The sequence below is a fragment of the Carassius auratus genome, chromosome 25 (assembly GCF_003368295.1).
Source record: "Carassius auratus strain Wakin chromosome 25, ASM336829v1, whole genome shotgun sequence".
Lineage (NCBI taxonomy): Eukaryota > Metazoa > Chordata > Actinopteri > Cypriniformes > Cyprinidae > Carassius > Carassius auratus.
In genome coordinates this window covers 9,713,391-9,726,580 of record NC_039267.1, presented here as the reverse complement: position 1 = coordinate 9,726,580, position 13,190 = coordinate 9,713,391, and the positions used below count along the sequence as shown (strand labels likewise).

At 37.8% G+C, this 13,190-nt stretch overlaps 1 protein-coding gene across 1 annotated transcript; it reads right to left on the bottom strand.

Annotated features, from left to right (window-relative positions):
* Positions 1 to 6,159: 6,159 nt before the first annotated feature.
* On the bottom strand, positions 6,160 to 13,183 carry csnk2a2b (casein kinase 2, alpha prime polypeptide b). Its single transcript, XM_026203288.1, has 12 exons — positions 12,243 to 13,183; positions 11,070 to 11,181; positions 10,215 to 10,316; positions 9,648 to 9,698; positions 9,342 to 9,401; positions 9,151 to 9,234; positions 8,871 to 8,981; positions 8,348 to 8,449; positions 8,133 to 8,233; positions 7,457 to 7,605; positions 7,285 to 7,367; positions 6,160 to 6,693 (listed from the first exon to the last, which is right to left on the bottom strand). Exons 1-11 carry the CDS (start codon positions 12,344 to 12,346, stop codon positions 7,291 to 7,293), a joined length of 1,053 nt encoding a protein of 350 aa, XP_026059073.1. The 5' UTR covers positions 12,347 to 13,183; the 3' UTR covers positions 6,160 to 6,693; positions 7,285 to 7,290.
* Positions 13,184 to 13,190: the final 7 nt, after the last annotated feature.

The following is a 13,190-nucleotide window of genomic DNA, read 5'->3' as shown; positions in this document are numbered from 1 at the left end:
GTGGGAGTTTACAAACTGGGCAATGGAGCCAGACCTTATTCTACACAGAAGATGTAAAGTGAGGGACCAAGACATTGTTCTACAATCTCGTTGGATTCTTTTGTCGGGAGGATTTAACATGCAACAAATCTGGGTTTAATTGGAAAGAAGCAGCTCTTTAGATGCCATGAGTGCTGGAACTCTTCACACAGGAGTTTTTTTTTTTTTACATGATTCTTTTTTTTCTTGGACGTTTGGACTTGAATTGTGAAATCTATGAAATTCCAGTTATGGTCAAACAGTTTTGTGTGCTTCTGTCTGTAATTAAACCAATGGAAAGTCCTCATCAGGTGGGAAATAGGACGCAGCTATTTGTTTGTTTATTTATTCATCTGTTTGTTTGTTTCTGTGTGCGATGGGGGGCCCAAGCTTCCCTCTCTCTCAAAGAAGTGTGATGGAAACTTAGCTACCGGCGTGCATTACCGTGTGGAAACTAAAACTGTGTGACAACATTGTGAATTTACTGATTTCCTGTTTATACGCATTTGAATAACCTTTCAATAATAAAAAACCTGTGAGTTCAAAATTTGAGTGGAGTTCACATGATTCAGCACAAATAATTATTAACTCACCATTAGATACTTTCACAAGTTTATCTACATAATTTTTACATCTTTTATGGTTTTACCACATATGTCACGTGCATAGCATGACCGACTGTAAGACAAACAGAACATAGCTGAACAAAGGGAAAATCCCTGAACTGAAGTTTTCAAAAATCTAAAAGTGTTATATTTGCAATGTATTCCCTCTTTTTGGAGAAGGTTTAAATCTTGACCACTCTAAAGTGGTAAATCTTGACCACTTAAAAGTAATTATTTAACTGCTAAGAATTGTTCCGATAAGAGAAATGAAGAAATATTTCAAATTGAGACAAGAAAAAACAAACAACAAAACAACTTATTTTATTATTTTCTTATAACTAACTAATAGCAAAAAGCCCAAGCTGCTTTTTTCCATACATTAAAAGTGAATGATGACCGCAGTGGTTAGAGAAAACAACTTGAATTTCAGCCTGTTGCCCACACAGAGCTATCATATAGCTTCAGAAGACTTGTAATATAGTGCTTGAGCCACATGAACCACTATTATGAAGAATCTATGGTACTTCAAAAGCTTGAAATCCGTTGGTCACCATCCACTTTCATTATCCAGTATGAAAGAAAGTTGCATGAAGATTCTTCAAAACATTTCCTGTTTTATTCCACAGAAGAAATAAGTAATCTGGGTTTAGAATGACATGAAAAAAGTGAATAAATAATGTCAGAAATGATATTTTGGGTGAACTGTTCCTTTAAGTGGGTAAGCTCACCTCATGGTTCTGCTGCTCATGGCTTTCCACTGACAAAGGGCAGGTGGGTTTGTCATCATCCCCGCTGACCGGACATCACAGACCGTGGTACAACCAAGCAGTGCTGAAAATTTCATGGCGAAGATGTTTTCTGAACATGAGAGTCAGGTTGTAGGACAGGAAGTAAGGGATCAGGTGAAGTTTATCCTGCATTCACGCTCTGTCTCACTCTTACATTAGCTGTTGGCCAGTAGTCTGAGGCAAATGAACTGATGCTATAAATAAACACAGTTTAAAAACAGAAAGCAAATTCAATATGACAAACATGAAAATGTTAATGGCACAGAAGTTTCAGTCAAAAACAGTCTGTTCTTTAAAGTCTGATGCACAAAATGGTGACTTTACCTAATCACTGGATCTGATTGGCTGACTTCTCACAACTTTTAAGAGTCTGTCTGGAGACAAATTGTGTTTACTATAGGCCTAGATACTGGGCCACAAAATGTCACTTTTATACATTTTGACTTTTAATGTCAAAGGCAATTCAGCGGTGTTGTTTCTATGCACATAAATGCTAGAAATGTATTGCTGAAAACACATTATCGAGACTGTGAAAAATCCTGAATTGTGGAGTTATACACAAACTGTTAAACAGTTTTGTAAAATTTTTGTGTTCAGGTTTTTTTGGGGCGGGGCTAAAATCATGACTCGATGACGCACTGGAACCACTGAGCATGGCCCCTCCCCTAACACCATAATAAGTCAGGTCAAGTCTGCTTTATTGTCGATTCTTCCACATGTACTTCCACATGTGCATGACTAGAGAGCATTAGCATCAGTGGTTCACGAGTTACTGTCATTACTGTTAGTTACAGCCTACAGTTTGTTAGCTAGCTATGCTTCACGTAAATACATATTACCTAACATGTATGGCTGTGCAAATCGAATTAAGCTCCAAGAGGGAGCATCCATTCAGGTTGTAGTGGAATTTGACATTTGAGAGAGGCGGCAGCTTTCCCACGGGGGGCGTGGTTTTAGTTCCAATAACGAACACCCCATCCCCCCCCAAGAATCAAGTTTGTTTAATTGGGTGGGTGGTTAATAACACATTCTTCTGTCATGTGACATACTCAGAACAAATATTTAGTATTACTTTACATGGACTTAAAAAAAATACAGAAATATTTTTATAGATTTTGTTTTAATACTTAACACTGAGATTTTGTTTTAATACGTTATACTTTTACATTGTTGCGAATTGGTGGATAATTTGTATCAGTTCATACAATTTCAAATGATCTTTTCTTATTTTAGGGAGACTAATTGCGTTTCTAATGCTAGTTGTGCTAACATTCTGTTTTCTCAAAAGCATGTCTGTCTGCTATTATGACTTCAGTGATTTCAGATTTCAAAAATCTGCTTCAAAACACAAGCTGTGGTGTGTTGCATGACTTGCATGTCGGTTAGGTAATGTCTTCCTGTCTAAGCAGATGGTCCCTAGCCAGAATAAGCTTTCAAGGAAACCACAAAATATGTCAAAAATCACAAGTCATGAGACTAATGATAGACCAGTCAACAAAATTACAGAAAACAATGTTTTTAATGCAATTGTCAGCTTGACTTTAATATTTAACAGTGCAGCTATACTAGGAAAGAGCTTTGGTGATGAATCATCAGTCAGATGATTGCGTTTCTCAATCATTCTATGTAATCAATCCTTCTGTTTGCTCAAGCTAGATATACTATCAGTGAGTCACCTTATAAGAATGTTGTCAGCATACTAAAAGTATGTTTGGACGGCTTCTATCAGAAAATGTTTCTGGCATTTTTCAGTTCTTTCCAATTCCATCCTCACACCACAATGAAATAGGAATCTCCTCCATGTTGGTTGATTGTCTTTCTTTTTTGTGGAACACAAAAGAAGATATTTTGCTAAATGTTTTTACACCTCATTGACTTTCATTGTGTGGACCTCGCAAGTTAATATTTTGTGTTTGCAGAAGAATGGACATATAGGTCCACAACAACAAGAATATATTGTATATGTAATTTTGACCTCCTCTGTGTCTCTCAGAGACAAATTGTTGAATAAAGTCATTATTTTTTTACTGTTTTGACTGTGAACACCCAAAAAAATCTGTCATTTATTACTCATCCTCATGTCGTTCCAAATCCATAAGACCTTTTTTCATCTTCAGAACAGAAATGAAGATATTTAGTTAATGTGTCATGTTAATGTGATTTCCATGGACTATTATAACAATGCCCTTACTGGCTTCCTGGGTCTTGAACATAGTAGTTATGTTGAGGTCTGTGAAGGGTCAGAAAGCACTCAGATTTCATATCTTCAAGAGATACTCCACCCCAAAATGAAAATGTAGTAATTAATCACTTACCCCCATGCCGTTCCAAACCCGTAAAAGCTACGTTCATCTTCGGAACATAATTTAAGATATTTTGGATGAAAACCGGGAGGCTTGTGTCTGTCCCATAGACTGCCAAGTAAATTACACAGTCAAGGTCCAGAAAATTATAAAAGACATCATCAGAATAGTCCATCTGCCATCAGTGGGTCAACTGTAATGTTATGAAGCAACGAGAATACTTTCTGTATGCGAAGAAAACAAAAATAATGACTTTATTCAAAAATTACTCTCCTCTGTGTCTCTCTGCATCACCGTAGCGCCATTTCGCAGAACATCAATATCTTAAATTGTGTTCCGAAGACGAACAAAGCTTTTACAGGTTTAAGTTAGCCAAATAGACCCAGGGTTCCTTTCACCTCCAAGCATGACCTATGGGTGCAGCAGAAGTTACATAAGGTCATAACTGAAGTCACTTCATCAAATGTTAAAACATATAGGTCATCATGTGACAGGTAATATCTCTAAACCTCATTTTCATTTCACTTTGGTGAACCAAAACGCCAAGTATTCTGTCAAGAGCTCTACGGGTTTTTGGTCTTGGAATATTCATGATTTTATATAAAAGCATATGTATTTGACGTCCTGTGAGGTTTGTGGTTGACATACATTCTCTCAGGCCTCAATCTGATATGAGATTCACTCAGAAATATTCATGTTGGAGTCACGCGTGAGGAGCTGTTGGTCAAGGTCAGGGCCACTGAGGGCAGAAGTAACCACACAAGGCCTAGACATGAATAATGATGAGTCTCTCTCTGTTTAACACTGAAATTGAGAAGAGGGTTAAAAAAAGAACTAAACACAGGTGAACGGTGACCTGTGGAGGTAGGCCGGACTAATGTGGACTGCACAGATGAAGGAGGTCTTGGAGAAATCGCGTCATCCCATGAGCCAGCAATGGACACTTGAGCCCTTGGTGTCACAAAGGTCCGCTATTGAGACGCCTCCCAAAACACCATTGAACCATTGAGTTGCTCACACCAAAGACTGCCATGTAAAACTTGTCTTGGTAAAAATGGAACAATCCTTTCTTTTGTGTCTTACAAAGGCGAAGTCTTTTGGGACTTGAAGTTTTGAGTCTATAAAATTGTTGAATCCCTCTGAAGAATAAAAAACATATTATGAGGTAGCCCTTATTGTAAGGGCTACAACATCTCTTGAATACAAAAGAGCTGTATTATGACGCAGAGAAGCATGAGAGCCAGAGCCAATTAATTAACCTGGCTGGCAAAAGGAAAGATATCGCATAGCCAAAATATTGCTTAACATCAGAGATGCAGAGATCATATTGCACACAACATGAACCACAAACCTGGTCTCACACACCATGGTCAACAACGAACTGAAGAACATTAGGATATTATTCAACAGCCTTAACAAAACCATGTTTTGCATCACATTTCTCTTTGCACCTGAAAATTCTGTATAATAATAATAATAAAAAAAATAAACTAGATCCCTAATTGATTTTTAGCAGTTTTGACTCATATTTTGTTGCACTATGACGACTACAATGGTAATTTAGACAGATTTCCTCTTGACTAAGATATTCCATTCAACAAAAAACAAGTTCAAAATTAAACCAAATATTTAAACATTATATAGATTAAGGACATTTAAGGCCAACATGAAATATCTTATAATACAGCTAAGTATTACACCACTGTAATACAATATTGTCAATTTCTTATGCATCATTTAACGTTGTTTTGGTACACTGAAAGAATGCACTCACAAAGTGGCTCATGCAGTCTGACTAGCACATCATTTCAAATTCATGCGTATGACGTTCGTGTCATTTTCATAAGAATTTAAATGTTGTAATATTATGTCCAAGTTATGTTTATATCTGATTAATCTAATACAAGAATGTGTTTTTTGGATTTGGGTCAACCGAAACAATATTCTTGCTAGATTTTGTAATTTCTTGTTGTTTTCGCCAACAGTATGTTTTAATTTTTAATTTTTAGCGGTTTGTTCAATTACATGAACAATTGTAAATTCTCTCATTGATTTCTCACCCTCATGTCGTTCCAAACTTCTTAAGACAAATAAAGTATTTTTAGGTGAAATCCCAGTTTTCTGACCCTGCGTTGACAGTTCAAGGCCCAGAAAGGTAGTAAAGATATCATTAAAATAATCCATGTGACATCATTGGTTCAACAGTCAATGGGCTCCAATGTTGTTTGGACTCCAACATTCTCCAAAATGTCTTTTTTGTTGTTGTTGTTTAGCAAAGAGGAAAAAATAAGTTATATGAGTTTTGAATGACACAAAGATAAGTAAATGAGTACAATTTTCATTTTAGGGAAGACTATCCCTTTAAGTATGAGAAACAGCAATTGAAAACACCACAAACAGGCACACATTTCAAAATGCAAAATTAACAGACAATAACAAGGCACATAAATCTAAATAAAAATCATTTATTTTCATTAATATAGTAATCAATCTACTTAGAGCAAAGAAATAAAGGTCCACCATGCCACTTTATTACTACAGTATGTAGAGGCTGCGCCAAGGTCTGAATACTGAACAGACGGACACACAGACCAGTAAAGAGAGAGGGGGCGGGGTTCATTCTGCTCTCATTCTCCATGCCTAGTTTAAGGTGGGAGGGGCCAGTGTACTTGGGGGGTGGAGTTGAGGATATATTCCTTTCATTTAAAACTTGGGAGGGAAAGCTTTGAAATCTTCAAGCTATAGGAACAGACCTGTTATAGAAGGGCAGACCAACCTTGACAGACACAGGAAAGCTGAAATGTCTGTGTCGGTGTGAGTGTATGTGAGTGTGCATGTGTGTGTGTGTGTGTGTGTGTGTGTCTGAGAGACGAGGTGTAACAGGTGCTGCTTAGATCCAACTTTCACTGTACACTTGAAGAGGTTTCAGACACGAGGGATAAAAAATTGAGGTAACAAATGCCTTCCTTTTTCCGGGTCCTGAAAAACAACAACAAAAGAGAATTTTAGAAAATATAATTTGAATTACAGACAATGTAAAATGCTACAAAAAAACAAAAAACAGAACTATGGATTCTGTATAATTCATAATCATTTTTAAACATGCAAAGACAAAAAAAAAAAAAAAAATCTGGTTAATACCAGCATCTCTATGTGAAAAATAATACACAAAATACTACAATGAATATTTGAAATGCTACAGCAGTGTTGTTAATGTTAAGCAACACTACAAAAAATCATTTTCGTGAAATAAAAATAAATTAAAGCTAAATCAAATGAATAAAAATGAACGCAGCACATTATAAAATTAAACTAAAATGAAAACTGAAAATATAAAAATTAAATGCAATTTAAAATATAATAGTATATAAATAATAATACAAATAACATGCGTACAGTATGGAAATAGATATTTGAGTTTTAAAATCTAAATTTGTCAGCTTTATTAAACTGTTAATGTTTTTAGAAAATAAACTTAGTTCACCTAAACTCAAAAAATAAGCATGTGCCATTAAATATTGACTGAACCAATGAATAAACACATAAAAAAACCCAATGAAATCTTGATACCAGCTCTCATCGGGGTGTGTTGGTTCCACTTGACACTATGGTGCCGTCTGTATTAGTGTGAGACTGCTCCTTCACCACTGGATCTAAAGACACAAGCCATGTATGTTTCAGGATCTTCCCGCTGCTCGTTTTGTCTATGTACATTGTCAACAGTGAGGTAAAGCTAACTCACAGAAATAAGGGTGCTCCATGGCCTCGGTGGCGGTCAGTCTCTGCTGATGGTCGTAGCGTAGCAGCTTGTCGAGAAGGTCCAGAGCCTCTGGACTCACCAGATGCTGGTTCTCCGTCTGCACAAACTGTTCCCAGCGCTTCCGTGTCTGCCTGTGGGATACAGCAGGAGAGCTTTAATAACTGGACAAACTTATATAGTAGTAGATTGTTGTCAGTATTAGTATTAAATCAGTTGGTACTTGGTACTTTTTATGAGTGTCATTTAAGTATCATGGATATACTATTAAATTGTTTTTATAAATAATTCGATTTTATTTTTTTTACAATGTCTATATAGTTTATTATTATTATTATTATTATTATTATTTCAGTTTTATTATATTTTAGTTATTTAGTAACATCAAGTGATATATCATGTAATTAAATGAAAAGGAGAAAGGTTGCTTTGACAGATATCTGAAAAATATTAATTGATGTCTTATTTCAAGTAAATATTTTTTTGTAATAGTTTTAGTTTAGTTATCTATAACAACTTTGCTTTGCATTTCAATAACCATGTACTGACCACAAATTGGGCCAGATATCATTAATATTACAAGTTGTTGTAATTACTGTGTATTAAAAATAGTTTCAAAATCCATGTAAATGCCTCTATGACATCCTCTGCTGGTACTCACTGGCCAAGCAGGTCTTTGAATCGTGGATCCAGTTCAATGTGGTATTTGCGCAGGTAGCCAAATAACTCATCCGTCCCGAGAACTTTTGCGATCCGCACCAACTGGGAAGCAAATGAGATCAGGGTCACATGCTTAAGACAAAGCGGTAAAAGCATAATAACATTCCTAAAACTGCATAATCTATTCCTGATGCAAAAGATATGAATATTACTCACCTGATCATAGTTGTCTTGGCCATGAAAGAAAGGCTCTTTTTGAAAGATCATACTGGCCAGCATGCAGCCCAGACTCCACATGTCCAGACTGTAATCATACATCTGTACACACAACACAACACAACACACATTTAACCCCATAACCATAGACAACCTAACAGGAAAACAGCAATATGTGATATACCAAAACTTTTATTCAATATTATTCAGATTCTAAAAATGACAAACTACATGCAATGATAAGGACATGTGCGAGAGTGATGCTCTAAATACCATTATTGTTGTTTATTTCATGCTAATCTGACTGTTACTAACAGCCTTTTATTGTTGTCTTCCACGATCTGAAAGATTTCTTATCTGAAGATGAGTTGAGATAGTGACGAAGATAGATTTTTTTTGGGTACTTTAACTGATCTGTAACTGGATGAACAAGTTCCCGACAAAAATCGAAGGGATGGATAAGAGAAAGTGTTTGTGTTGTCATAAAATCAAGGAATTTGATCATGTGTGATTTGGATTTTACCTGGTAGTCCACCAACAATTCTGGACCCTTGAAATAGCGTGAAGCCACTCTGACGTTGTACTCTTGTGCGGGGTGATAGAACTCAGCGAGACCCCAGTCTATCAATCTCAGCTGCATCAGACACACACAAATCAACATCTGAAAACCACCTCGTTTGCCAAAAGAAAATGGCACCCTGATGCCCCCTGCTGGTGTATAAAGCTAGTAACTACACGACAAAGGGAACATTTGCATTCTGAATGTCTTGAATACAATACAAGATTAAAAAAAACATCATTGCCTTTCTTAACTGGTGGTCGATCATAACATTGTGGGGTTTGACATCGCGGTGCATGATCCCCATACTGTGGCAGTAGTCCAGAGCCTGCCAGTGTTGAAGAAGAAAAAAAAAAGAAAAAAAAAAAAAAAACACTTAGCAATGCATACAAAACTCCAAACCAAGCCCAGTGAAGCACACACTTGTGAGTTTACCTTTAGTAGTTCATACATATAAAAACGTATATCGTAATCTGTCAGCTTTTGATACAGCTCCTAAACGGGAAGAAAACAAAAGATATGAAGAATAACTCATTTCGGATCATTTTTATTATTACACCATTGCATGGATTCTGATTAGCCAAGAGACAGCTAAATGTTTTTGCAAAATAACTGATTACTACTGTATAAACAGTCTCCTATTAAATATTGAAATTACCATCCGTTAATTATTCATCACCTTAGACAGACAGACAGACAGATAGATAGATAGATAGATAGATAACCTTAATTATAAAATACCTTAAAGTCTGTGTTATTGATGCATTCAAAGACAAGCGCAGGTGTTCGAGACTGCAGAATGATTGGGGAGAAACCGCAAAACAGACAGAAAACGAGATGAACAATCAGAAAAAAGGAAGTCCTTTAATCAACTATGGTAAGCATTAACAGACACCATCAAGCTCAATCGGGAATAAAACAGGAGCACGTGGACTACGAAAGCCTCACGACTGGCTGCAACTCATTATTCAGATCTACAATCTAATTTGCTGTTCAAATAATCATCACTTTCTTCGTTTGATCTCATTTGTGTCCAGATAAATCCATTGGAATCACTCAAATAGCGGTTGCTTATGCTAGCACGGTAAATCTGTGACATTTCCAAGCTGATATTTCTCAATGCAATTTTAATGACAAATCTGAGACATAAGAACTTCTTACAGATAATTCCAGCCTAAACCCAAATCTGCACCTGCAAGCTAGAAAAAGCAGACTGTCTCAAACGCTGTCCACCCACAAACTTCAGAGACAGAAAATCAAAGGGACAAACTATGCAGCCTGATTGGACAAGAGAGATGGAGAACGTACCACAGGGTCTTTTACGGTGTCCATTAGCTGAATGATGTTGGTTCCTCCTCGCAGGTTCTCCAGGATCTTGATCTCTCTCTTGATCTTCTTTTTCTTGACAGGCTATTTTAGAAATCAATGATATAACAATATCAAAACCTAATCACCATTAAAGGAGTGGTTTACCCAAAAATGAAATTTTGTCATTATTTTGTGTTCAAAAGAAGAGATTCTGAAGAATTTTGAAGAACTGAACAATTGCTGGTCCCCATTGACTTCCATAGTAGGAAAATAAATCCTATGAAAGTGAATGGGAACCATCAACTGTTTGATGACCAGCGTTCTTCAAAATATCTTCTATGTTCAATATAAGACAGAAACTGAACGGCATGAGGGGGAGCAACTGATGCCAAATTTTCCAGTAGCACAGTCCTGTTCCTCATATTCATACATATAATAATTACAATAACTATGTAATAACTAGGTACTAACCCTGAATCTAACCCTACCCCATGTAATTACCTTGTATTACCAGAACTTTCTTAGATAAATACACTAAGTACACTATAAGTACATGTAAGTACACGTACTGTAAAATAAATTGCAACCAATTTTTCCTTTTTGGGCAAACTATCCCTTTAAACAAAAGTAAAAACCTCATGAAATGGCTTAGTAAACACTGAGGTTAAGTTGAAGTAGGCATTTAAAAAGACTAGTCTGTTTAAAAACTGAATATGCTATTGCTATTGAGAATATTAAGAGGAGGGACATCTACATTACATTTATTTTTAAGAGAAACCACGATATTTCAGCCCTGTACCCCTACAGAGGCTGATAACACAGGCATCTGATTACACACTGCATACAGTCTCTCACCTTGAGGATTTTGACCACCACCTTCTCATTGCTGTTGACGCTGATAGCCTCGAAGACTTCACTGTATTTGCCCCTCCCGAGCTTCCGTACCAGCTGGTAATCCTCCTGGTTACTGCAGGTGGCACACAGATTCACATGTCAGTCAGAAAGAGCATCTACACCAGAAACATCTCCAGCCCAGCACGCAAACACGCGGCTGAAACACATTTAACCATCTGTGAAAATGACCAAGCCCATCATTTCCCCTCTCAGCTCACGTCTCTAGCAAGGGAAGGGACCGAGCCAAAGACGACATTTTAAGCACTGGTCTGCTGTCTGAAACACTTTTAACTATAGTAATGAACAGTATACAATAAACAAACTACAATCTATATGTTTTTTTAAGAAAAAAAGATCTTCAGTTGCTTTCAACTGTGTTATTTTAGTATTCTTTACATACTGTACAATTATGTTGTCATAGTTCATTCAAAAATTGAAATACCATAATTTAAAGTAGGGCTATGGTTATTTTTTCCCCATGGAATTCAAGTGGACGATTTTTGATTGACATTTTTATGCTTTTTTTTTTCAGCATGCTTTCATTGTGTTTTCTGGAGGTTGACAGTCACTATGATCAGTTTCACTGCATAGAAAAGAGCTGTGTGAAAACGAATTCCAAATGAATTCATCTTTTGTGTTTACAAAAAAAAAAAAAAAAAAAATTATTATTCACCATCACTTATAAATATGTGTGCACTGTGCAAAAGAGGAGCACATTAACTGATCCTCGGGAATCTAACCATTAAAGCTACTAAATGCTGTATAAGTGCACTGGTTTAGAAAGGTAATTACTGGATGTGCACAGCACACTTGAGGGAATCGGTGCATTTGCATAAAATCTGTGGATGCTGTGGACAGTCACACACTCCTCTCTCTAACGCTGCATCTGTGAATCCCTTCATGTCATCCTCTCATCATCAGCTCTCACACAGGGGCTGCTCGATCACGCAGATTGATGACTTTCCCATCACGATCGATGGCGAGCCTACAAATGTAAACCACTGCGCAAAGAAAACCAGCAGACACATGCACAAAATAATACACGAAACGCGCCTAGGTAGGCAGCTCGCTGGGTTTGAGACACAGCATCAGGTGATGATGCACTTGGGCTTTTTATAGCTTTAAATCTCTCACCTCCAGGTGGGCACATGGGCCTCGTAGTCCCAGTATTCCCTGCTCTTCAAAGTGTTGACATCGGCATACACCCGAGATTTACTACCGGCCACCGGGCCGGGCATGGCGGGCGACGGGGCTCAGGGTGTAGGAGAAATCCGATCGCCAAATTCAATCCAAAACACACGGAGGACCACCGTTCAGAGGCAGACCACCCCGGGGGAGGTCTGATAGTATACGGTCCAGGCGTGAGATATCGGATATCAGAGGCGTGAACGATGGAGCGCGGTGTCCGCGGAGCAGCGCTCGATCTCGGCCTTGTCAGAGGTGTTTATACCGCCTGGAGATCCGAGGGTGAAGATGAATGCTGGATAGTCTGTGAAATGCCCTGGCAGGGCTAATATCCCACGCAAAGCTGCGAATATGAAGTCTAGATAGTCTATTTTGGATCTGTATGTGAGAAGGTATGTGAAAAGTTATTTGGTTTAAAAATAGACTTTGAGTCTTAGGCGGGGGGGTTTGTTTAAATCTAATTATTGTGGGTTAAACCCCCCCACCACCCCAAAGGGGCCTCAAATCCCTTCGATCCAAAGCATAGAGATTCGAGAAGAAAATCCAGGATGCGTTTCCTCTCGAGCTTCAGTCTGTAGCAGTTGATGCTGGAGAATACAGACCACCGAAACTGAGTAGAATATAACTGACCAGACTCTAAGCTTGGGATATTGACTGGTGTGTGTGTGTGTGTGTGTGTGTGTGTGAGAGAGTGTGAGAGAGAGAGAGAGAGAGAGAGAGAGAGAGAGAGAGAATCGATGTTCTGCTCGACCCCCGTGAAAAACCGTCTCCCCGTGACGTCGCTCGCGTGAGATCGATATGCAGCACTCGCGAAACCCGCTTTTAATCCAGTGCACCGTTCTGCTTGTGATCGGGGTTCGGGTTTTCCGGACCAATCCCCCCGTGCTGCTGCAAGAA